A 24,933-nucleotide genomic window follows, 5' to 3' on the forward strand; every position below is an offset into this window, starting at 1 on the left:
CCTTTTCTACATCTTTCTAAGCCCTAGAGAGGTTGTATTCGGATTTGGGTATTGAAAGTCAGTTTGTGCTTCAGATCTGGGGTTAATGGGGGTCCTTATGGCATAAAGATGCCCACTTTGTTGCCATAAACACCCCATGCATCTTGTAGACCATATTTTATGGCTATTTGAGCCAAAGACCCCTTGCATGTGCACCAAGTTTGGAACTTTACGTATAAAATGGACACTAGGAGGCCATATCTATGGTTTTGATGTGTTAAGACCCATTTAAATTGACTGTATTGTAATGGTCAAGGATGGACTCGCCGAGTTGTTCTTGGAACTCGGCGAGTCGAGGTGTAATGACCATCAAATACATTCCGTGAATGGATCAGTTGTTAGGGAGGGAGGTCTCGTAGACGTTTAGACGCGAAAAATGACCTGAGAATCATGGGACTCGACGAGTACACGAACAGACTCGGCGAGTCCAAGGCAATCTCCTAACCTTTGGAGATGAACTCGACGAGTTGTTCATACAACTAGGCGAGTCGGATGAAGATATTCCTGATGGTTTGAATGAAGAAGAACCCGTCGAGTTCTTGCTAGGATCGACGAGTAGAGCCGGGGTTGGATCGGGTTAGTGGAGTATGGACTCGACGAGTTGGTAGACCAACTCGGCGAGTCAGGTCAACTGGGTGTTGACTTTGACCAATTTTGACTTGACTAGTTTGGGTTGACCCTGGTTAGGGTTGTATGTTCTATTGATGACTTAAGGATTGTCGTGTAGGGATTGAGGAGTCGAGGAGAGCCGACCATCACGCTGAGTGCAGTTCAGACACTACACGACATCGAGGTGAGTTACCTTCCAGTAGGGGTGGGTCTAAGGCCACAATGCCGGCCCACCAACAGGGGTAATTACAGGATAATTGTCTTTGTGATAATTATCATGGTTGATTATGTGATTAGGTCATGAGACATGCCTGCATTGTATGATATATGTGTCAGTGATAGTGACATGGAATAGTCTTTCCCTGGGATAGGTCGTTAGGACCAAGGGGTAGGGCAGTACCCGTTATGCCTGACTGTATGTTATATCTTGCTATTGTATGCTAGTAGTAGGGGGTGAAATAGTCCCCAGTTACCGGTTAAAAGATACTGATGGCAGATACCGGTTGAAAGATACCGATGGTGGTTACCGGTTGAAAGATACCGATGATAGTTACCAGTTGAAAGATGCCAACGATATTATTTGGTATGCGGTATGATGGGGGAACTCACTAAGCTTTGTGCTTACGGTTTCAGTTTTGGTTTCAGGTACCTCTTCGTCTAAGGGGAAGGAGCCGGCGGTGTAGCAGCGCATCACACACACACATGATTTTCGCAAAGAGATTTCTTGGATTGTACTCTGATTTACATCACTTTTGTTGATATGGTTTTTCAAACATGATAATTATGTTTTATCTATTTAGATGTTGTTTGGTAAACTATGTTGAGAACCACTTGTTTAAAAATGAAATTTTTGGCCTCAAATTTTGGGATGTTACATAAGATGATTGAAGAAGAAGAAGAGATGGACCTAGAGAAAGAAGAAGAGAAGTCAAAAACACCTTCAAAGCAAGTACCCATTGAAGCAAAAGTTACTCCTCCTCCATTTCCCACAAGGTTAAGCAAGTCAAAGCGTGAAAGGGAAGACAATGAAATCATGGAGATGTTCAGAAAGGTTGAGGTAAATATTCCTCTTATTGATGCCATCAAATAAGTCCCTAGGTATGCTAAATTCGTTAAGGAATTATGCACATCCAAGAAAAGATTGAAAGGGAATGAAACTGTCAAAGTAGGTGAAAATGTATCTGCAGTGTTACAGAAAAGATTACCTCAAAAATGTAAGGATCCGGGTGTTTTCACGGTTCCTTGCAAGTTAGGTAATCTTCATGTTCCACGAGCTATGCTAGACCTATGAGCTTCTATGAATGTTTTGCCATATTCTATTTTTAAAACCTTAAATATTTGCACATTGAAGAAGACCAGGGTAATCATTCAATTGGCTGATAGATCTTTAGTACATCCAAAAGGTATGCTAGAAGATGTTTTAGTCCAAGTAAATGAGTTAGTGTTTCCAGCATATTTTTATGTCCTTGACATGGATGATGATGACTCACCAAAATTGAGTTCAATTCTTCTAGGAAGACCCTTTTTGAAAACAGCCAGGACAAAAATTGATGTTTATGATGGTACATTGTCCATGAAATTTGATGGGGAAGTGATAAATTTTAACATCTATGATGCTATGAGATATGCAAGTGATATTTCATCTTTGAATTTTGTGGATGTTATTGAACCATTAACTGAAGAGTGTTTTGATTTGTCTAATCTTGATGTGTTAGCTCTTATTTTAGACATGAATCTTCAAAAGGAAGGAGTGGAAAAACTTTCCAAGCTATTTAAAATTGATGAAGAGATTTTAGAAGTTGTATCTTACATGGACCAAAAGAAGAAATGAGGTTTGATGTTCCAAAGCTGAAATTACCTATGCCTAATGAGAAACTTGTTCCTTCTATTGTGCAGGCACCGAAATTGGAACTCAAAACTTTACCCGAGCATCTAAGGTATGCGTATCTTGGAGAGAAAGATAATTTACCCATGATCATTTCTACAAAGTTATCAACAAAGGAAGAGGAAGAGCTTATCACCACCTTAAAGGAGTATAAGGAAGCTATTGGGTGGACTATAGCCGACATCAAAATGCTAAGTCCTTCTCTTTGCGTGCACATGATCCTTATGGAAGAAGATTACAAGCCTTCCCGAGAAGCTGAAAGACGTTTGAACCCTCCAATGATGGAACCAAGAAATTTGGGAAGTGTGTGAGACCTCTTATGAGTATGTATGACCCTGACAATTACATGTTTTATTTCAGAATGGTGGTTACACGTCATGGAGCAGGAGGTTCAGGGTCTGGATCCGGTTCTGGATCAGGCTCGGGTGCGGGATCCGAGTGGGTGGATGACGGCTTACGCGAGTTCATCACGTCTGAGATCACTAGAGGTATCCTTGAGTCGACCCCCATCATTTTCGGGTCGATCAAGAAGGGGATTGTTGAGCTGATGGAGGATCGCCTCCGGGCATTCAGGAGTGATCTGGCGTCTAGCCAGACAGGTACACGCGCGCTGTCCTTCAAGGACTTCCGAGGAAGTGGTGCGCCGGACTTCTATGGGGTGAAGGATCCCATTGCTTCCAGGAGATGGATCGCAGACATCGAGTCTACGCAGTTGACGAGCTTCTGCCCGGAAGGGTCGAAGGTCCGTTTTGCTGCAGGTTGTTTGAGGGATCGAGCCAGATATTGGTGGGAGTTAGTCGGTGACTCGTTGGGAGCCCCAACCATTGAGGCTATGACGTGGTCGGATTTCGTGTCACAACTAGGAATTTTGATGCCTTGTAACAACAACAATTATACCAAGTGTGAACCAGCAATGTGAAAGCAGGTATGATGCTTATTCAATAACAACAAAACTTCCATCAAACACTTTATACAAGCTCTGTAAATAGTCAACAAATAATGGAAAACCCTAGAAATCCCGGTTTAAGTCCATTTTGGACTAGGATTTCTTATTGGGCCTAATGGACCAATAAGCTTCCAATTTGACTATTTTGGGCTTAGAACTCCTATATGGACTTTATTTGGGCCCACTTTCATTTATTTTAACATTTTGGGCCATAATGGGTCTAGAATGAAATAAAATACCCTAAGGGGCCATAACAAATCTAATTAACTTAAAAAGGCCATAAGACTCATACTTGGATGTATTTTGGGCCCATATCTTGGACTTAAGCACAAAAAGCCCAATTTCTTTTCTTCCTTCTCCTCTTCTCGGCCCAACTACACAAATGGAGGAAGAGTTGACTTCCTACTTGCCACCTCACATTTACCCATTGGAAACCCATGCAAAATCCCATGTTTCCATGCATGTCAACTCAAATGTCTCTCTCTTCTCCTCTCTTTCTTCTACTCGTCTGAGAGCCTCCCAAACACACACACATCACACACAAACTCTCTCTAAGTCTCTCAAAACTCATCCATTTCTTCATCTAAAATTTTCAAGACTTTTGCTTGTGTTTCAAGAGGTTTTCACAAGATAATCATCATTCTTTGGTAAGTTTTTACATGTCTAAGTTATATAACTCTTCTCTCTTGTAAGATCATTCCTTCTAACCAAGGTTTTGGTGATCATACTCCTAGAAAACTCTTTAAGTTCGAGATCTTCCAAGAGAGCTTGCTAAAGCCGAAAATCACCTCATTTTCTTCCATTTCTTCTTCAAAATCGAAAACAACAAACAAAGGTGATCTTCATACCCCTCTCTTTTCGGTTTTCATAAGTTTTATGGGGGAGAATACAAGTAAAATGTGTAGATCTATGTGTATGTGTATGTTATGTATGATTTTATGCAGGTATGTGTGATTTTATGTGTTTTTGTGGTAAATATGTAACTAAAAGGGGAGAAATATCGAGATCTATGCCATAAGAAGGAAAACAAACATGATCTAAGTAATATTACACTAGACAAGCCAAAAATATTAATCTCTAAGATTATGATAAATATATTGCAACATAAAACTCATTTTTGGGCGTAAATTGTCAAATAAACAAAAGTTGGGTTAAAAATTGCCATTCACGGTTTTATTAAAGGTCAAAAGAGCCAACACAGTTACAATAAAAGTTTTTATGAATGTTATGATCTTCAAAGGACTTGAAATGTAAATATTAGCTTAATGGGCTAAATTTTGGGCTTTTCGGCCCATTAAGCCCAAAGTTGCGAAAATCATGACTCTCAAAGGGCTGAAATGGTAAATTCTCCAAAACAGGGAATAAAAAGTTAAACAAAACTATTTCAAGGGTTAAAATGCTTTTCTTTTCCAAAAAGGATCAAAAATGTAAAGTTTTTGGATTTTGGGCTAAAATTGTAAAAATTGAAAAAAGTTTGGGTTTTAACCGAAAAACACTTTTTGGAAGGGCTGAAACTGCCAAAGATTGAGTTTTTGAGCTAAAAATATCATTTGAACAAGTATATGCTTCAAAAGTGTCAAGAAAATGTTTTAAGGGCTTAAAATGTCTATTCTTTTGTAGAAAGGACTAAAATTGTTATTTTTATTAAAGAAAGGCTGAAAAGGTCAAATCAATATTTTGGATCAATTATTTTAATTTAAGATAATTGAGTTAAAAGAATACCAACTTACAACTTTCGAAAACAGAATGAAGAGTATGCATATATTCCCAAACATCAATATAAACGACTAGACGGCCTCGTGCCGATCCAAAAATAACAATCGTTCAATCAAACCTTCTGACAATTATGCAATACCAAAACGAGTAAACATTCGAAACTTTGGGCTTGAAAGTTTCAAATCATGTTTGTTGGACCTTTGAAATCCATTAACATGATCTTTGGGCCCAAGGGAAAATGATAATATGTTATTGGGCCTTCTATGACCCAATTCTATATTAAAGGGACTTTCAATGGCTTTTAAGTGATATTGGGCCTTGGTAGCCCATTAGCAATGCTAGTAAGGTCAAAGTAATCGAATGTGAAACGGGCCAATGCGTCCTTCGCATACCCAATAGCCTAAAATAACTCACGGAAGTAGCAGGACTTTGTACTCCTCTTCTCCTCGTATGTTAGGCTTATGAGTAATCAAAGTAAACAGATTCAAGTTGTTAATCAATAGTAATCAAGGCGTTGGATTAAGTTAGTGATAACGGGCGACGCCTCTAAGGATTGTTCGTAGTCTGTAGTTATAACTAGGCATTATCATGCATGGTTATAACGACTCACAAAGGTTAATTAATCCAATACCATCCGAGTAATCAAGGAAGAGTAATCAAAAGTCATTCGTTGTGGCGGTATAATAATTCGTAAACAAGTATAATTTTGCGTCATCGGAAAACATCGGGTTTTTCGAGGAAATCAACACCACTCGCTCGTAATTTCTATAACTATAATACAAAAACTCCCTTTTATATACACGTTTGAAATCATTCATGCATCAACTTATGTATCTTCACACTTTGATAAACTATTGCCTTTTCAGAAAATATCGGATTTTCTGGGTCTTACTAACTACACAAATCATTTTTATCACAACATTGCTTATGAACTCACCAACATTTCATATGTTGACGTTTTTTCAAAATAACTTGTATTCTCAGGTAACAGGTAAGCAGAAGGGTAATATCAAGTATGTTAGGATGTTATGTTTTGAAAACTCTCAAACAGTTTATGTCATGAATGTGTAATATGTCAAACAATGTATTGGATGTAAACATTATCAGTTGAAATGTATTGATGCATGGTGACGTTTATGTTATGATTCGTGTATATTCATGGTGATGATATTCAATTTAAGTCACGCGAGCCCTCGGATGTTTCCGCCGTCTGGTTTCGGGGGTGTGACATTTCGTGACCCGATTCAGGGCTGAGTTCACACCGGCGGTCGAGCTCCAGCAGCTGGCCAGGGAGCTTCTGGATGTGAGACATGATACGGAGACTGTGGCGGAGATCACCGCCAAGTTCCGGGAGAGGGCTTTGTTGGTCCCTCAGTATGCGGGAAATGAGGAGATGCAGAAGACCCGCTACCATGATATGTTGAGGGCTGACATCAGGGATCACGTCAGCTATTCGGCTTGCCCGACCCTAGAATCCATGATTGCCAGGGCGCGGGAGAGGGAGATAGACTTGGAGCACCTCAGGAAGAGGAAGGCAGAGGCTGCGCAGGGTACGGGGATTTCGGGGAAGAAACCCAAGGGATTCGACGCGAGGTCGAAGGGCCAGCAGGGCAGGGACCGTTGTGGGAGGTGCGGTCGTTCACATGAGGGAGTTTTTCGCACTGGGCCGGGTTCCGGCTGCTACAAGTGCGGCAAGACAGGACATTTTGGCAGGGATTGCACTGCCCCTACTCCCACAGTTCAGACATTAGACGTGATTTGCTTTCATTGCAATTAGAGGGGCCACAAAAAGGCCAACTTCCCTAGATTGACAGCAGCGACAGTAGCAGCACCAGTGGCGGCGCCGACCCCAGCATCGACACGGGTGACAGATGGCCGGAAGGCCAAGGTAGAGGCTCCAGTGGTGCGGAGCCGAGCATTTCAGTTGACAGGCGAGGAGGCACACGCTGCACCCGATGTGGTGACGGGTATGATTTCTTCCTTATACTTTTATGATATGTCGCGGTGATTTTAACATGTTATGTGTGTGCTTTGTTTAGGATCGTTCCATGTGAACGGCATCCCAGTACAGGTATTGTTTGATTCGGGTGCTACCCGATCATTTGTCTCTCTTGCGCTTAGCAAGAAGTTTCCCGAGTCGTCGGACATGCTAGATTGCCCTTTGGAGGTCGAGATTGCGGACGACCGGTCTGTGCGAGCATCATAGGTCTACCGAGATTATGTTTTGAGACTGTTCCAGGAACGTTACTTGGTGGATATGGTTCCCATACCTTTGCGGGGGAACAAGGTTATTATTGGTATGGATTGGCTGAGCCCTAATGGCGTAGTGATTGACTGCGCGCAGCAGTTGGTACGGATTAGGGCCCCAAGTGGGGGAGAGCTGGTAATTTAGGGAGAGAGGCCACAGCGAGGACCAGCTGTATGTTCGGAAGCGAGGGCTAGACGCTACCTTCAGCAGGGTTGCGCAGGATTTGTTGCCTATGTTATGGATACCCGGGAGGCGGGAAGGGCAATGGTGGGCGATGTGCCCGTGGTACGAGAGTTTGCGGACGTATTCCTTGAGGAGTTGCCTGGGATACCTCCGGAGAGGCAGGTAGAGTATAGGATCGGCCTAGTCCCTGGTTCGGCTCCAATATCCAAGGCACCGTATCGGTTGGCTCCTCCTGAGATGCAGTAGTTGTCTACACAGCTACACGAGCTGTTAGACAAGAGATTCATTAGAGCGAGCAGTTCACCCTGGGGAGCCCCGATTCTGTTCGTGAAGAAGAAGTATGGGTCGCATCGGATGTGTATAGATTATCGGGAGCTGAATAAGGTGACGGTTGTCACACCCCGATCCTTGTCGGAATCGATCAAGGCGTGATATATTGTTCAAAGTCTCATGACAACTATGTTATAATATGATTAGATTCAATTAAGTACTAAGTATGCAAACAAGATCCACAACATACAAATACATATCCAAATACTAACAACATTTATTACATCCAATTTAAATTGTCTTGTGGATTTCTAAGGCGCAACCTATTTTCATCATTCTTCATTCTTCAAATCTGCACCATGGGTAAAAACAGGTCAACTACGAGAGTTGGTGAGTAATCAAATTTTAGTAGAGAAAATTGTGAAGTTGAAACATTTATAATTTGAAATCTGTTTTCTTTTGAAGTCGCCAAACAATTGTATTTGAGATAACGGTTTATAAATAAAAAATTGATTAACAATTGATAACAACAACAATAAGTCCTCACCCTATATATATACATATGTATATATATAAATATATATAGGATGGAGCATCTAATCATCATACACACTCAACCACGTGTGATCAATCACCTTAGCGTCCCAAGGCGGGGTGGTCAACCCAATAGCGCTATTATTGTCCATAACGTACCTCAAGAATACGGGCATAGTCATGGATATTAGACTAAAAATGATAATGCACTACAAGTACATGTAGCGTAAACAAACAATAGTTATACAATTAATGATTCACGTATAAATGTCCCAACAATGTCTCAATTGTGATAAAACAATAAAATGAAGTTGAAATATATTAGAACCACATGATACACCCCAAAAGTATTGAAAATTATAAAGTATGGGGTAGATTACTCACTTTAGTCCAAAAACGAAATGCGTGTGTCGTACGATAGACGATTCGGGTCAAAATGGCGTAGAACCTAATATAATTAATAGTTTTTGGTTTAGGAACTGCTAAACAAGAATGAAGTATTAATACAAATAATTAGACACGTATTCTTATATTAGATGAATTAACAATAATTCATTTTGATTATAATATTAAGGTATTTATTTGTTAAATGAATTTTAAATTGAATTACTTACTTTGCATAATTAATTTATATTTTCAATTTAGGCTAGATTTTAATAATTTCTTATTAAAATAATAACTTGCCTAATTATAATTATTTATAGATTTTAACAATTATTTATATGAAATAATCATTAAAATGCATTTTTACATGCTTAAATACTTAGGAAAATAGTTTTAAATAGTAAACAGTATTGAAAAATTATGAAATTATTAGGAAATCATTATTTCATACAATATGAATTACTGTAAAATTTGTATATTTTTCTGAACTGTTTTAGTATTTATTTAATATTTTAATGATTAAACAACACAAAATTCGGGAAAAATAGTAAATGATTCTCAAAAAATCTGTAAACTTAACCATAGTTTTATAACATGATGTAGAGCCCAGTGTATAAGTTTCAGATATTTGTTACTATGGGAAGTATTTTTTATATATTTCATTATTAATTAATCAATAAAATCAAAAATAATAGTAAACAGTAATATAAATGCATGAAACTTCATATATCATGTTTAATCAGTATACAAGTCATCCCAGAATTTTCTCAGAATTTATTGAATGCAACAAGTATTTTATGTGAATTATTGCCCTACTTTATTGAAATAATTATGATAATTCAATAAAAATAAGTTATTTTCTGAAAATTTCCAGAACTTCTTATTTTATTGATGGTATTCTGAGAAAAATCAGGTTTATGAAAAAAATGAGTTTTAGATATTTTGGTGGATTTAATTTGTTTCTTGTATGAATTTGAAACTTTTAACAACATACCTTGATGAATGCTTCAAGAGGGATGAAGATTTGAGTATAATAGATTGTTCTTGGATGGAATATGAGTATTCTTGGAGGAAATTTCGAGATTGAGAGTGAGAGAAAGAATAGAGAAGATTTAAGTGGTGAAGAGAATAATGTGTTGGGAGAAAAAGGAAAGGAAAGTGGATGGGAGGTGTGAGTGGGAGACCATGGGAATAATCTTTTTGCTTTTGGTGGTCTTCATAATTTCCCACTAACACAAGCATCTTTTACATAATTAATATATGAGTTTTATAAAATTTAAAGTAAAGTTTATAAAAAATAGAGTTTTATAAAATTTAATGTAAAGTTTATAAAAATGGAGTTTTATAAAAGATAGGTTATTATTTGATTATAACAATCTACTTTGATTTGAAGTTTAATTAGAGAATTCAAGTTTGATTCTTTTAATTTAATTAGAGCATTATACTTTGATTTTATTTTAATATGGTATCATAATTTACTTTGATTATAGTTATAACGTTGTACAATACTATGTTGCTATTAACGTCAAGTTATATCGTATTGCATGGGTTTTGATCCTATTAGCGTCAAGTAATCTTGAGTAGGGTTTATTAAATTTCCAATTGGGTGGGGTTGACCCGAATCCATTTTAGGCGGATGTCACAGTCTCCCCTACTTTAGGAAATTTCGTCCCGAAATTTAAGAAGAGAGTACCTTAAGAGAAAAGTTGTGGGTATTTGGTACGCATATGATCCTCACGCTCCCATGTATACTCAGGTCCACGTGCCGACTGCCACCTGACCTTAACCAGGGGAATGCGACTTCTTTTGAGTTGCTTTTCCTTTCGGTCGGCAATTTCCAAGGGTTTCTCGGTAAATTGCATTGTCTCGTCGATTTGGATATCCTCGAGAGGAACATGAAGATTCTCGTCTGCTAAACACTTCTTGAGGTTGGCTATATGAAATACTGGGTGAACTTTCTTAAGCTCTGTTGGTAGATCCAACTCGTAGGCTACTGGTCCGATCCTTTTTATGATCTTAAACGGGCCTACGTAGCGTGGTGCCAATTTACCCTTGCGTCCAAATCGAACCACACCTTTCCATGGGGACACTTTTAACATGACCATGTCACCTACGGTAAATTCAAGCGGTTTGCGTCGCTTATCGGCATAACTCTTTTGTCGGCTACGAGATGTGAGAAGGTTATCGCAAATCTGAGTGATTTTGTCGGTTGTTTCCTGGATAAGCTCAGGACCAACGATTGGAGAATCCACTGTTGCGCGAATCACGTGGGACTCACCGATTTCATGCCAGCAAATAGGAGATCGGCATTTACGGCCATACAATGCCTCAAATGGTGGCATCTTGATGCTAGAATGATAACTGTTATTATAAGAGAATTCCACCAACGGTAAATGAGAGTCCCAGTTTCCTCCGAAATCCAAGACACACGCCCTCAACATATCTTCGAGTGTTTGAATTGTCCTCTCAGATTGACCATCGGTCTGAGGATGATAGGCGGTACTGAGATCGAGGCGGGTTCCCATGGCTGTTTGAAGTGATTGCCAAAACCGTGAGAGAAATCTCCCATCACGATCTGAAATGATGCTGAGAGGAATGCCATGCCGACTAACTATCTCGTTGATGTAAATCCGAGCAAGTTTTTCGACTTTGAAATTTTCCCGGATGGGAAGGAAATGAGCGGATTTGGTCAAACGGTCAATGATTATCCAAATGCTGTCGTGTCCTTTTGTGGTACGGGGAAGTTTGGTTACGAAATCCATGGCGATCGCTTCCCATTTCCACCTGGGGATTTCTGGTTGGACCAATAGTCCGGAGGGTCGTTGATGTTCTACTTTGACCCTGGAACATGTAAGACATTTGGCCACGAATAAAGCAATATCCTTTTTCATTCCCGACCACCAATAATTAGTTCTCAGACCATGATACATCTTGTCAGTGCCCGGATGAATGGAATATCGGGTTTTATGGATTTCTTCCATCAGGAATATGCGAAGATTGTCACGATCTGGGATCCAGATGCGATCTTGATAATAGAAAATACCATCAGATTTGGTTTCCAACTCCCCATCAATTCCCATGGGCATGTCATTTTCGGTAATTGCCGAGTGTTGGGCTCCTCGAATTCGGTCGCTGAGATTGGACAAGATAGGAGAACATATTAGATGAAATGCATGGGCATGTTCTTTTCGGCTTAACGCGTCGGCTACGACGTTTGCCTTGCCCGGATGATAGCGTATTTCACACTCGTAATCATTTAGGAGTTCGACCCATCGTCTTTGCCTCATATTGAGTTCCTTTTGATTAAGAATATGTTGCAAGCTCTTGTGGTCGGTGAAAATTACGCATTTAGTGCCGTAAAGGTAATGCCTCCAAATTTTAAGAGCGAAAATCACGGCACCGAGCTCCAAATCATGAGTCGTATAATTCCTTTCGTGGATTTTGAGTTGTCGTGATGCGTAAGCTATAACCTTTCCCCTTTGCATCAAAACACAACCTAGACCGAGATTGGAGGCATCGCAGAATACCACGAAATCTTCGGATCCTTCAGGGAGTGTAAGAATCGGAGCGTCACACAAACTTTGTTTAAGGGTTTGGAAAGCGTATTCCTGCTTGGGTCCCCAATCAAATGGTGTACCCTTGCAAGTGAGAGAAGTAAGCGGTAAAGCAATCTTTGAGAAATTTGAAATGAAACGTCGGTAATAGCCGGCTAAACCAAGGAAGGACCGAATTTCCTTGGGGGTACGGGGGGCTTTCCAATTTTGGACTGCTTCAACTTTTGCGGGATCGACTAAAATACCCTTGTCACTTACAATATGACCAAGGAATTGTACCTCATTTAACCAAAACTCACATTTCGAAAATTTGGCGTAGAGCCGATTTCCTTGCAACGTTTGGAGAGTTAGGCGAAGGAGTCTTTCATGCTCTGCCCTTGTCTTGGAGTAAATGAGGATGTCATCAATAAAGACGATAACAAAATGGTCAAGATAAGGTTTAAATACCCGATTCATCAAGTCCATGAATACGGCAGGGGCATTTGTTAGGCCGAAAGGCATAACGGTGAACTCGTAATGACCATAGCGGGTTCGGAAAGCGGTTTTGGGGATGTCTTCTTCCCGTACTCGAAGTTGGTGATAACCTGAGCGAAGGTCAATTTTTGAGAAGCATGAAGCTCCTTGAAGCTGATCAAAAAGGTCGTCGATCCGAGGTAACGGATATCGGTTCTTGATGGTTAATTTATTTAACTCCCGATAATCGATACACATACGAAACGAACCATCTTTCTTTTTGATGAAGAGAACCGGGGCTCCCCAGGGTGAAGTACTAGGGCGGATAAATCCCTTATCGGTTAGTTCTTGGAGCTGACTTGCCAATTCTTGCATCTCGGTTGGAGCCAACCGATATGGAGACTTGGCTATGGGAGTAGCCTCAGGAACAAGTTCGATGCGGAACTCTAGCTCACGTACTGGAGGGAGTCCAGATACATCATCAGGAAAGACGTCGGGAAAGTCTCGTACTATCGGAATATCTTCGATCTTCTTTTCTTTGACCTCTGTTTCCACCACATGGGCTAAGAAAGCCATATATTCTTTTCGTAGATATGATCGAGCTTGAGTACATGACATAAGACTAAGCTTTTTCGAATGAGTCTCGCCATAAATACGAAGACTTTGACCGTCGGCGAGAGGAATACGAATGAACTTATCATAACATACTATTTCAGCATGGTTTTGGGATAGCCAATCCATTCCTACGATGATGTCGAAGCTACCAAGTTCCATAGGAACTAAATTGACAGAAAATTTATGACCGGAAAAATCGAAAGTGCAATCTTGGATGACTGCATTGAGTGAAACGTATTTTCCATCGGCGACTTCTACGGTAAAGTACTCATTAAGAATCGTGCGAGGTGTGTGAAGTATGGGCTCAAATTCCAAAGACACAAAACTTTTATCGGCACCTGAATCAAAAAGTACTGACGCGTAGCAGTTATTTATGAGAAACGTACCATTTACGACCTTGTTATCGGTCTTTGCTTGGGTTGCGGTAATGACAAAGGCTCGGCCTTTGGGAGCTGGAACCTGCATTGTTGGATTTGCCTGGGCTTGGGTGTTGATGATATTGACTAGCCTAGGACACGCGTTTTTGAAATGGGTGGGGTCACCACAGTTGAAGCATGTTCCAGTTGGATACCGGGTTTGTGTTTGCTGATTTGAGGGTAGATAGAGTGGTCGCTGAGTTTTTGGTGCACGACATGTGTCCGCCAAGTGGCCATAGCGACCACAATTCGTACAGAGGCGACACGGGCTAGTGGTCATATGGTGATAGTTACAGTGGTTACAGAGGGGGTGAGGTCCGGTATACGGCTTTTTATTTGGTTGGGCTGGTGGGGTGACTTGGGTGATAGGAGTAGCAGGGGTAATAACAGCATGGTTGTGGTGATGACTTTTCCGCTTCTTTTTGTCATGTCGGTGGGAGGACTCGGACTTGACAAATTGGGGGGTCTCAGGGGTCGACTTTTCAGTTGACACCTTTGAACCCTTGCGTGGGAGGACACCATCGTTCACATTGTCCTCGTTGAGTTGACCTGCTATTTCAATGGCAGATTCTAGGGTAGATGGCCTGCTGCTGGTCACCGAATCACGGATCTGGCGTGGTAACCCTTTGATGTAGCGGCGTATTGCAGTTTTCATAGGTTGAACCATGTGAGGTAGGAGTCTCGAGAGATCATGGAATCTATTGGTGTAGGTCGTGTTGTCGCCTCCCTCCTGTTTCAGATTCCAGAATTCATCCTCGAGAGTTTGCAATTCGCTGTCAGGGCAGAACTTCTCCATCATGCGTTCTTTTAGTTTTGACCAGGTCATTCCCAAGGCAACAACCTCTCCCTTTGCCCGTTTTTCTAGGTTCCACCATGTGAGAGCATGACCTAGGAGGCACCCTGTAGCATGACGGACCATCAGGTCCTCAGGACACTCGCTATGGATGAAAGTACTCTCCATTTCTTCAATCCATGTGAGGAGTGCGGTGGCACCATCGGTGCCTTTGAAGTAAGGCGGGTTGCAGTTACGAAAGTGCTTAAACGAGCAACGAGGAGTTGTTGCTGGAGCTTGTGGCTGAAGAGAATGAAGTTGGGTTGCAATTGTTGGGATGACGTTTGCTACCTCCTTGGCGACCAGGGCAGCTAGCCTTCTGCTGTTGCGAGCAGCGTATGGGGGTCGTAATGCCATCTACGAGAAACACGCATATGGACTTGTGAGTTATTTGTAAATTGATTATGGAAATAAAGTTTTTTAGACATTGTTGGGTAAAATAATTGTAAAACACTTGTTGGGCCATGGTTAGGAGTGTTGGGCACCTTTTGGGCTTTCCATGGTTACTAAATGTGAAACATGTAGCACTTGCGTGGGCCCCCACAAAACTAAGTTTTCACATTTCTTTCCCACTTCTAGGCCCATTAGGGAACTTAATAGTCCAATGAGTTAGCCATTTTGGGGTGTATCCTTTCAGATACGTTTGATAAGGTCGGGTATTTTGATGGCTCAAAAGTAATGTGAATGACGCGCTTTGGCCTATAGGTTTGGGAACTCTCGCCTTTGGTCCCCAGATAAGCAAACTGGTCCCTCGGTTGATTGGGATGTATACGAATGCTTACCTAGTCAGGACTTTCGGGCTACCGGCACCTCCCCCTTCCAGTTACTACACGTCCATTACTATGATCCTACCCAACTAGAGTGGATGACTTTGAATTTCCTATGAGCTCTAAGGAATACATATAAGTATATACATTTTGTTAAACAACTTGAGTATGTGTGTGATTTTCAAAGAAAGTGGAGAATATTCACAAGTGTATGCACACATATAAGTGTCAGGAGTAATACGTATGCACATAAGGGAGCAATTAACACACAAAGGTATTCCTAGGATTTTCTAAGTGCGAATTGCATACAGTTGTGTGTGCATTTTATAAACTAGCATACGAGAGGACCCTAGAGGCTATAGACTAGGTCAAGGCAATTAACCTAATTCCCTATAGTCAAGGGCTCTGATACCAATCTGTCACACCCCGATCCTTGTCGGAATCGATCAAGGCGTGATATATTGTTCAAAGTCTCATGACAACTATGTTATAATATGATTAGATTCAATTAAGTACTAAGTATGCAAACAAGATCCACAACATACAAATACATATCCAAATACTAACAACATTTATTACATCCAATTTAAATTGTCTTGTGGATTTCTAAGGCGCAACCTATTTTCATCATTCTTCATTCTTCAAATCTGCACCATGGGTAAAAACAGGTCAACTACGAGAGTTGGTGAGTAATCAAATTTTAGTAGAGAAAATTGTGAAGTTGAAACATTTATAATTTGAAATCTGTTTTCTTTTGAAGTCGCCAAACAATTGTATTTGAGATAACGGTTTATAAATAAAAAATTGATTAACAATTGATAACAACAACAATAAGTCCTCACCCTATATATATACATATGTATATATATAAATATATATAGGATGGAGCATCTAATCATCATACACACTCAACCACGTGTGATCAATCACCTTAGCGTCCCAAGGCGGGGTGGTCAACCCAATAGCGCTATTATTGTCCATAACGTACCTCAAGAATACGGGCATAGTCATGGAGATTAGACTAAAAATGATAATGCACTACAAGTACATGTAGCGTAAACAAACAATAGTTATACAATTAATGATTCACGTATAAATGTCCCAACAATGTCTCAATTGTGATAAAACAATAAAATGAAGTTGAAATATATTAGAACCACATGATACACCCCAAAAGTATTGAAAATTATAAAGTATGGGGTAGATTACTCACTTTAGTCCAAAAACGAAATGCGTGTGTCGTACGATAGACGATTCGGGTCAAAATGGCGTAAAACCTAATATAATTAATAGTTTTTGGTTTAGGAACTGCTAAACAAGAATGAAGTATTAATACAAATAATTAGACACGTATTCTTATATTAGATGAATTAACAATAATTCATTTTGATTATAATATTAAGGTATTTATTTGTTAAATGAATTTTAAATTGAATTACTTACTTTGCATAATTAATTTATATTTTCAATTTAGGCTAGATTTTAATAATTTCTTATTAAAATAATAACTTGCCTAATTATAATTATTTATAGATTTTAACAATTATTTATATGAAATAATCATTAAAATGCATTTTTACATGCTTAAATACTTAGGAAAATAGTTTTAAATAGTAAACAGTATTGAAAAATTATGAAATTATTAGGAAATCATTATTTCATACAATATGAATTACTGTAAAATTTGTATATTTTTCTGAACTGTTTTAGTATTTATTTAATATTTTAATGATTAAACAACACAAAATTCGGGAAAAATAGTAAATGATTCTCAAAAAATCTGTAAAATTAACCATAGTTTTATAACATGATGTAGAGCCCAGTGTATAAGTTTCAGATATTTGTTACTATGGGAAGTATTTTTTATATATTTCATTATTAATTAATCAATAAAATCAAAAATAATAGTAAACAGTAATATAAATGCATGAAACTTCATATATCATGTTTAATCAGTATACAAGTCATCCCAGAATTTTCTCAGAATTTATTGAAAGCAACAAGTATTTTATGTGAATTATTGCCCTACTTTATTGAAATAATTATGATAATTCAATAAAAATAAGTTATTTTCTGAAAATTTCCAGAACTTCTTATTTTATTGATGGTATTCTGAGAAAAATCAGGTTTATGAAAAAAATGAGTTTTAGATATTTTGGTGGATTTAATTTGTTTCTTGTATGAATTTGAAACTTTTAACAACATACCTTGATGAATGCTTCAAGAGGGATGAAGATTTGAGTATAATAGATTGTTCTTGGATGGAATATGAGTATTCTTGGAGGAAATTTCGAGATTGAGAGTGAGAGAAAGAATAGAGAAGATTTAAGTGGTGAAGAGAATAATGTGTTGGGAGAAAAAGGAAAGGAAAGTGGATGGGAGGTGTGAGTGGGAGACCATGGGAATAATCTTTTTGCTTTTGGTGGTCTTCATAATTTCCCACTAACACAAGCATCTTTTACATAATTAATATATGAGTTTTATAAAATTTAAAGTAAAGTTTATAAAAAATAGAGTTTTATAAAATTTAATGTAAAGTTTATAAAAATGGAGTTTTATAAAAGATAGGTTATTATTTGATTATAACAATCTACTTTGATTTGAAGTTTAATTAGAGAATTCAAGTTTGATTCTTTTAATTTAATTAGAGCATTATACTTTGATTTTATTTTAATATGGTATCATAATTTACTTTGATTATAGTTATAACGTTGTACAATACTATGTTGCTATTAACGTCAAGTTATATCGTATTGCATGGGTTTTGATCCTATTAGCGTCAAGTAATCTTGAGTAGGGTTTATTAAATTTCCAATTGGGTGGGGTTGACCCGAATCCATTTTAGGCGGATGTCACAACGGTGAAGAACCGTTACCCACTCCCGAGGATTGATGACCTTTTTTAACCAACTACAGGGAGCATCATGGTTCTCCAAGATTGATCTGCGTTCAGGATATCACCAGATGAGGGTCAGAGAGGAGGATGTGCAGAAGACTGCGTTTCGAACGCGCTATGGTCACTATGAGTTTGTGGTGATGCCTTTCGGGCTCACCAATGCTCCTGCCGCGTTCATGGATCTCATAAATCGCGTGTGCAGACTGATGTTGGATCGGTCCGTGATAGTTTTTATCGATGACATCTCGGTTTATTCCAAGACGCGATAGCAGCATGAGGAGCACTTGCGAGAGGTTCTGGCTACTTTGAGGAGGGAGAACTTGTATGCTAAGTTCTCCAAGTGTGAGTTATGGTTGTGCGAGGTGCAGTTTCTAGGGCACCTTGTCAACCAGAACGGGATTACGGTTGACCCAGCCAAAGTGGAGGCTGTGATGAGATCGGAGGTTCCGAGGTCTCCATCTGAGATTCAGAGCTTTCTAGGACTGGCAGGCAATTATCAGAGGTTCATTCAGGACTTCTCCAAGATAGTCGTGCCCCTGACACGGTTGACAAGGAAAGCCGTGGTCTTTTGCTGGGGGCCTGAGCAGCAGGCCGCGTTTGAGACTCTGAGACAGAGATTGTGTGAGGCGCCAATCTTAGCCCTGCCGAAAGGCATGGAGGATTTGTTGTATATTGCGATGCGTCCATCTCAGGATTGGGCGCAGTATTGATGCAGAGAGGGCATGTTATTGCTTACGCTTCGAGGTAGCTGAAGCCTCACGAGGCGAACTATCCGACGCACGATCTAGAGCTGGGGGCCGTTGTTTTCGCCCTCAAGATTTGGCGCCATTACCTCTATGGGGTCTGCTGTACCATTACACGGACCATAAGAGCCTGAGGTACCTTATGGATCAGCCAAATCTGAACATGAGGCAGAGTCGGTGGCTTGATGTGGTGAAGGATTATGATTGTGAGATCCTCTACCACCCGGGGAAGGCCAATGTCGTGGCCGACGCGCTTAGCCGCAAGGCCGCACCGATCAGGGATATCTGCATGAGGATGACGGTCGTGACTCCGTTATTGGAGCAGATCCGCGAGGCACAGGCCGAGGGCCTGAAGGAGGAGCGCCGGAAGTGCGAGCGGATTATAGGCCAGGTGGCCTCCTTCGTCTACGATAGATAATGGGTGCCGTACTGGGGCGGGGTACGGCTGGTGCTGATGGATGAGGCCTACAAATCTCGTTTTTCTATTCACCCTGGAGCGACGAAGATGTACAGAGATCTTCGTCCTGATTTTTGGTGGCCTTATATGAAACGGGATGTTCCTTGGTATGTTGAAAGATGCTTGACCTGCAGGAAGGTCAAGGCCGAGAACCAGAGGCCTCACGGCAAGATGCAGCCGTTGGACATCCCCATGTGGAAATGGGAAGATATTACTATGGATTTTATCACCAATATTCCCAGGACCGCGCGAGGGGTAGACTCGATCTGGGTCATCGTTGATCGATTGACCAAAAGCGCTCATTTCATTCCGATTCAGGAGAGCATTTTGGCTGAGAAGTTGGCCGGTATCTATACCAGGGAGGTGGTGGCGAGGCACGGGGTAACTGTTTCCGTGATTTCCGACAGGGATGTGCGGTTCACTTCCATGTTTTGGAGGAAGTTCCATGACAAGTTGGGTACTCGTCTGCACTTTAGCACCGCCTTCCACCCGCAGATGGATGGTCAGAGTGAGCGGACCATCCAGGCTCTAGAGGATATGCTGCGAGCATGTGTTTTGGATTTTGGAGGTAGTTGGGATACTTACCTCCCGTTGGCAGAGTTCTCCTATAATAACAGCTATCATGCGAGTATCGACTGTCCTCCCTTTGAGATGTTGTACCGGAGGAAGTGCAAGACCCTGATATGCTGGGGTGAGGTTGGTCAGAGGGTCATGGGGAGTACTGAGGTGGTACTCAAGACGACAGAGAGGATCCAGTAGGTTCGGAGCAGGCTTCAGACTGCTCAGAGTCGGCAGAAAAGCTATGCCGACAAGCGACGGTCGGACCTGGAATTCCAGGTCGGGGATATGGTACTCCTCAAGGTGTCACCCTGGAAGGGTGTCATCCGATTCAGGAAGCGGGGAAAGTTGGGCCCCAGGTATATTGGACCTTTTAGGGTTATAGCCCGGGTAGGCAAGGTGGTATATAGGCTGGATCTGCCTGCCGAGCTACATCAGATTCATAGCACTTTCCATGTCTCCCAGCTACGGAAATGCCTGGTAGACGACTCGGCGGTGGTACCTTTGGAGGATATCCAGGTTGATGGCAGCCTGAACTACATCGAGCGGCCAGTGTCAATCCTTGACCGGAAGTCAAGGGATCTGAGGAACAAGAGGGTGGAACTGGTAAAGGTGCAATGGCAGCACCGCAAGGGCTCAGAATGGACCTGGGAGCCGGAGGACGAGATGAGGGAGCATTACCCCGAGCTTTTTCAGGATCGAGCAGCAGACTTCGAGGACGAAGTCTAAAATAAGTGGGGGAGATTTGTAACACATGATTCCCGGTACGCAATTAATTTAAACATTTCTGTATTTTTGTCTGGGACTCGACGAGTTGGAGGCCCAACTCGTCGAGTAGAGTCGGGACCCGCGGACATTTTAAGTGACCTACTCGACGAGTCGGAAGGCTGACTTGGCAAGTAGGTACTGTGTGAGTGAAACCCTAAATCCGAGGGTTTGCACCCTATTTAAACGCCATATTGCAGCCTCCATCGTCCCTTATGCTCCCAGAAGACCTCATATCGTAACCCTAGCCGTTTTTAGTGTGTTCTTGAGCCTTGTGGTGTTATATTGTGCATTTGAAGCTTGAAGAAGAAGAAAGGGGCTTGTAAGATCTAAGGGGAACAAGAAGATCCAGAGTTTTGAGCATATTTCCAGCTTTTTAGAGGTACAAAGCTGAAACCTTGTCTATTCATTGTCTAGATCTTCATTTTGAGCCTTTTCTACATCTTTCTAAGCCCTAGAGAGGTTGTATTCGGATTTGGGTATTGAAAGTCAGTTTGTGCTTCAAATCTGGGGTTAATGGGGGTCCTTATGGCATAAAGATGCCGACTTTGTTGCCATAAACACCCCATGCATCTTGTAGACCATCTTTTAAGGCTTTTTGAGCCAAAGACCCCTTGCATGTGCACCAAGTTTGGAACTTTACGTATAAAATGGACACTAAGAGGCCAGATCTATGGTTTTAATGTGTTAAGACCCATCTAAATTAACTGTATTGTAATGGTCAAGGATGGACTCGCCGAGTTGTTCTTGGGACTCGGCGAGTCGAGGTGTAATGACCACAAAATCCATTCTGTGAATGGATCAGTTGTTAGGGAGGGAGGTCTCGTAGACGTTTAGACGCGAAAAATGACATGAGAATCATGGGACTCGACAAGTACACGAATAGACTCGGCGAGTCCAAGGCAATCTCCCAACCTTTGGAGTTGAACTCGACGAGTTGTTCATACAACTCGGCGAGTCGGATGAAGATAGTCCTGATGGTTTGAATGAAGAAGAATCCGTCGAGTTCTTGCTAGGCTCGACGAGTAGATCCGGGGTTGGATCGGGTTAGTGGAGTATGGACTCGACGAGTTGGTAGACTAACTCGGCGAGTCAGGTCAACTGGGTGTTGACTTTGACCAATTTTGACTTGACTAGTTTGGGTTGACCCTGGTTAGGGTTGTATGTTCTATTGATGACTTGAGAATTGCCGTGTAGGGATTAAGGAGTCGAGGAGAGCCGACCATCACGCTGAGGGCAGTTCAGACACTACACGACATCGAGGTGAGTTACCTTCCAGTAGGGGTGGGTCTAAGGCCATAATGCCGGCCCACCAACAGGGGTAATTAGATGATAATTGTCTTTGTGATAATTATCATGGTTGATTATGTGATTAGGTCATGAGACATGCCTGCATTGTATGATATCTGTGTCAGTGATAGTGACATGGAATAGTCTTTCCCTGGGATAGGTCGTTAGGACCAAGGGGTAGGTCAGTACCCGTTATGCCTGACTGTATGTTATATCTTGCTATTGTATGCTAGTAGTAGGGGGTGAAATAGTCCCCAGTTACCGGTTAAAAGATACTGATGGCAGATACCGGTTGAAAGATACCGATGGTGGTTACCGGTTGAAAGATACCGATGATAGTTACCGGTTGAAAGATGTCAACGATATTATTTGGTATGCGGTATGATGGGGGAACTCACTAAGCTTTGTGCTTACGGTTTCAGTTTTGGTTTCAGGTACCTCTTCGTCTAAGGGGAAGGAGTCGGCTGTGTAGCAGCGCATCACACACACACACATGATTTCCGCAAAGAGATTTCTTGGATTGTACTCTGATTTACATCACTTTTGTTGATATGGTTTTTCAAACATGACAATTATGTTTTATCTATTTAGATGTTGTTTGGTAAACTATGTTGAGAACCACTTATTTAAAAATGAAATTTTTGGCCTCAAATTTTGGGATGTTACATAAGATGATTGAAGAAGAAGAAGAAGAGATGGACCTAGAGAAAGAAGAAGAGAAGTCAAAAACACCTTCAAAGCAAGTACCCATTGAAGCAAAAGTTACTCCTCCTCCATTTCCCACAAGGTTAAGCAAGTCAAAGCGTGAAAGGGAAGACAATGAAATCATGGAGATGTTCAGAAAGGTTGAGGTAAATATTCCTCTTATTGATGCCATCAAACAAGTCCCTAGGTATGCTGAATTCGTTAAGGAATTATGCACATCCAAGAAAAGATTGAAAGGGAATGAAATTGTCAAAGTAGGTGAAAATGTATCTGCAGTGTTACAGAAAAGATTACCTCAAAAATGTAAGGATCCGGGTGTTTTCACGGTTCCTTGCAAGTTAGGTAATCTTCATGTTCCACGAGCTATGCTAGACCTAGGAGCTTCTATCAATGTTTTGCCATATTTTATTTTCAAAACCTTAAATATTTGCACATTGAAGAAGACCGGGGTAATCATTCAATTGGCTGATAGATCTTTAGTACATCCAAAAGGTGTGCTAGAAGATGTTTTAGTCCAAGTAAATGAGTTAGTGTTTCCAGCAGATTTTTATGTCCTTGACATGGATGATGATGACTCACCAAAATTGAGTTCAATTCTTCTAGGAAGACCCTTTTTGAAAACAGTCAGGACAAAAATTGATGTTTATGATGGTACATTGTCCATGAAGTTTGATGGGGAAGTGATAAATTTTAACATCTATGATGCTATGAGATATCCAAGTGATATTTCATCTTTGAATTTTGTGGATGTTATTGAACCATTAACCGAAGAGTGTTTTGATTTGTCTAATCTTTATGTGTTAGCTCTCATTTTAGACAGGAATCTTCAAAAGGAAGGAGGGGAAAAACTTTCAAAACAATTTAAAATTGATGAAGAGATTTTGGAAGTTGTATCTTGCATGGACTAAAAGAAGAAAATGAGGTTTGATGTTCCAAAGCTGAAATTACCTATGCCTAATGAGAAACTTGTTCCTTCTATTGTGCAGGCACCGGAATTGGAACTCAAAACTTTACCCGAGCATCTCAGGTATGCGTATCTTGGAGAGAAAGAGACTTTACCCGTGATCATTTCTACAAAGTTATCAACAAAGGAAGAGGAAGAGCTTGTCACCACCTTAAAGGAGTATAAGGAAGCTATTGGGTGGACTATAGTCGACATCAAAAGGCTAAGTCCTTCACTTTGCATGCATAAGATCCTTATGGAAGAAGATTACAAGCCTTCCCGAGAAGCTCAAAGACGTTTGAACCCTCCAATGATGGAGGTTGTGAAGAAAGAGATTTTGAAGTTGTTGAATGCGGGGATGACCTATCCTATATCAGATAGCAAGTGGGTAACCCCGGTCCAAGTTGTACCAAAGAAGACAGGTATAACCGTTACAAAAAATGACCAAGGTGAATTAGTCCCCACTCGTGTGCAAAACGGGTGAAGTGTTTGCATTGATTATAGAAGACTCAATTCCTCAACCCGGAAAGACCATTTCCCACTTCCCTTCATTGATCAAATGTTGGAAAGGTTAGCGGGAAAAACTCACTATTGTTGCTTGGATGGGTATTCTGGTTTCCATCAAATACCCGTTGCACCCGAGGATCAAGAAAAAAACCACTTTCACCATGTCCCTTCGGATCATTTGCATATAGGCGAATGCCTTTTGGACTTTGCAATGCTCCCGCCACTTTTCAAAGGTGCATGGTAAGTATTTTTTCGGAGTATGTTGAGGAAATCATTGAAGTTTTTATGGATGACTTCACAGTTTATGGTAATTCTTTTCATGAGTGTTTGGGTAATTTGAAAAAGATTTTGCAAAGATGTATCGAGACCAACCTTGTTTTGAATTATGAAAAGTGCCATTTTATGGTTGACAAAGGTCTCATACTGGGTCATATTGTGTCTTCTAAGGGTCTAGAGGTAGACAAAGCAAAAAAAGATGTCATTAAATCTTTACCTTATCCCACTTGTGTACATGAGGTACGCTCATTTCTTGGTCATGCAGGATTTTATAGAAGATTTATCAAAGATTTTTCCAAGATATCTCATCTCATGTGTGAGCTTTTACAAAAAGATGTAGAAT

General features: G+C 40.6%; 1 protein-coding gene across 1 annotated transcript; it reads left to right on the forward strand.

Moving 5' to 3' along the window:
* Positions 1–22,986: 22,986 nt before the first annotated feature.
* On the forward strand, positions 22,987–23,772 carry LOC145156189 (uncharacterized). Its single transcript, XM_079075663.1, has one exon. It carries the CDS (start codon positions 22,987–22,989, stop codon positions 23,770–23,772), a length of 786 nt encoding a protein of 261 aa, XP_078931789.1.
* Positions 23,773–24,933: the final 1,161 nt, after the last annotated feature.

Source organism: Lactuca virosa, chromosome 2, assembly GCF_052849685.1.
Source record: "Lactuca virosa cultivar CGN04683 chromosome 2, Lactuca_virosa_CGN04683_v6, whole genome shotgun sequence".
NCBI classification, from domain to species: Eukaryota; Viridiplantae; Streptophyta; class Magnoliopsida; order Asterales; family Asteraceae; genus Lactuca; species Lactuca virosa.

Bases quoted from the DNA above. Each gene is read 5' to 3' on its own strand.
- LOC145156189 (XM_079075663.1), top strand. From the start codon at position 22,987: ATGGAGATGTTCAGAAAGGTTGAGGTAAATATTCCTCTTATTGATGCC.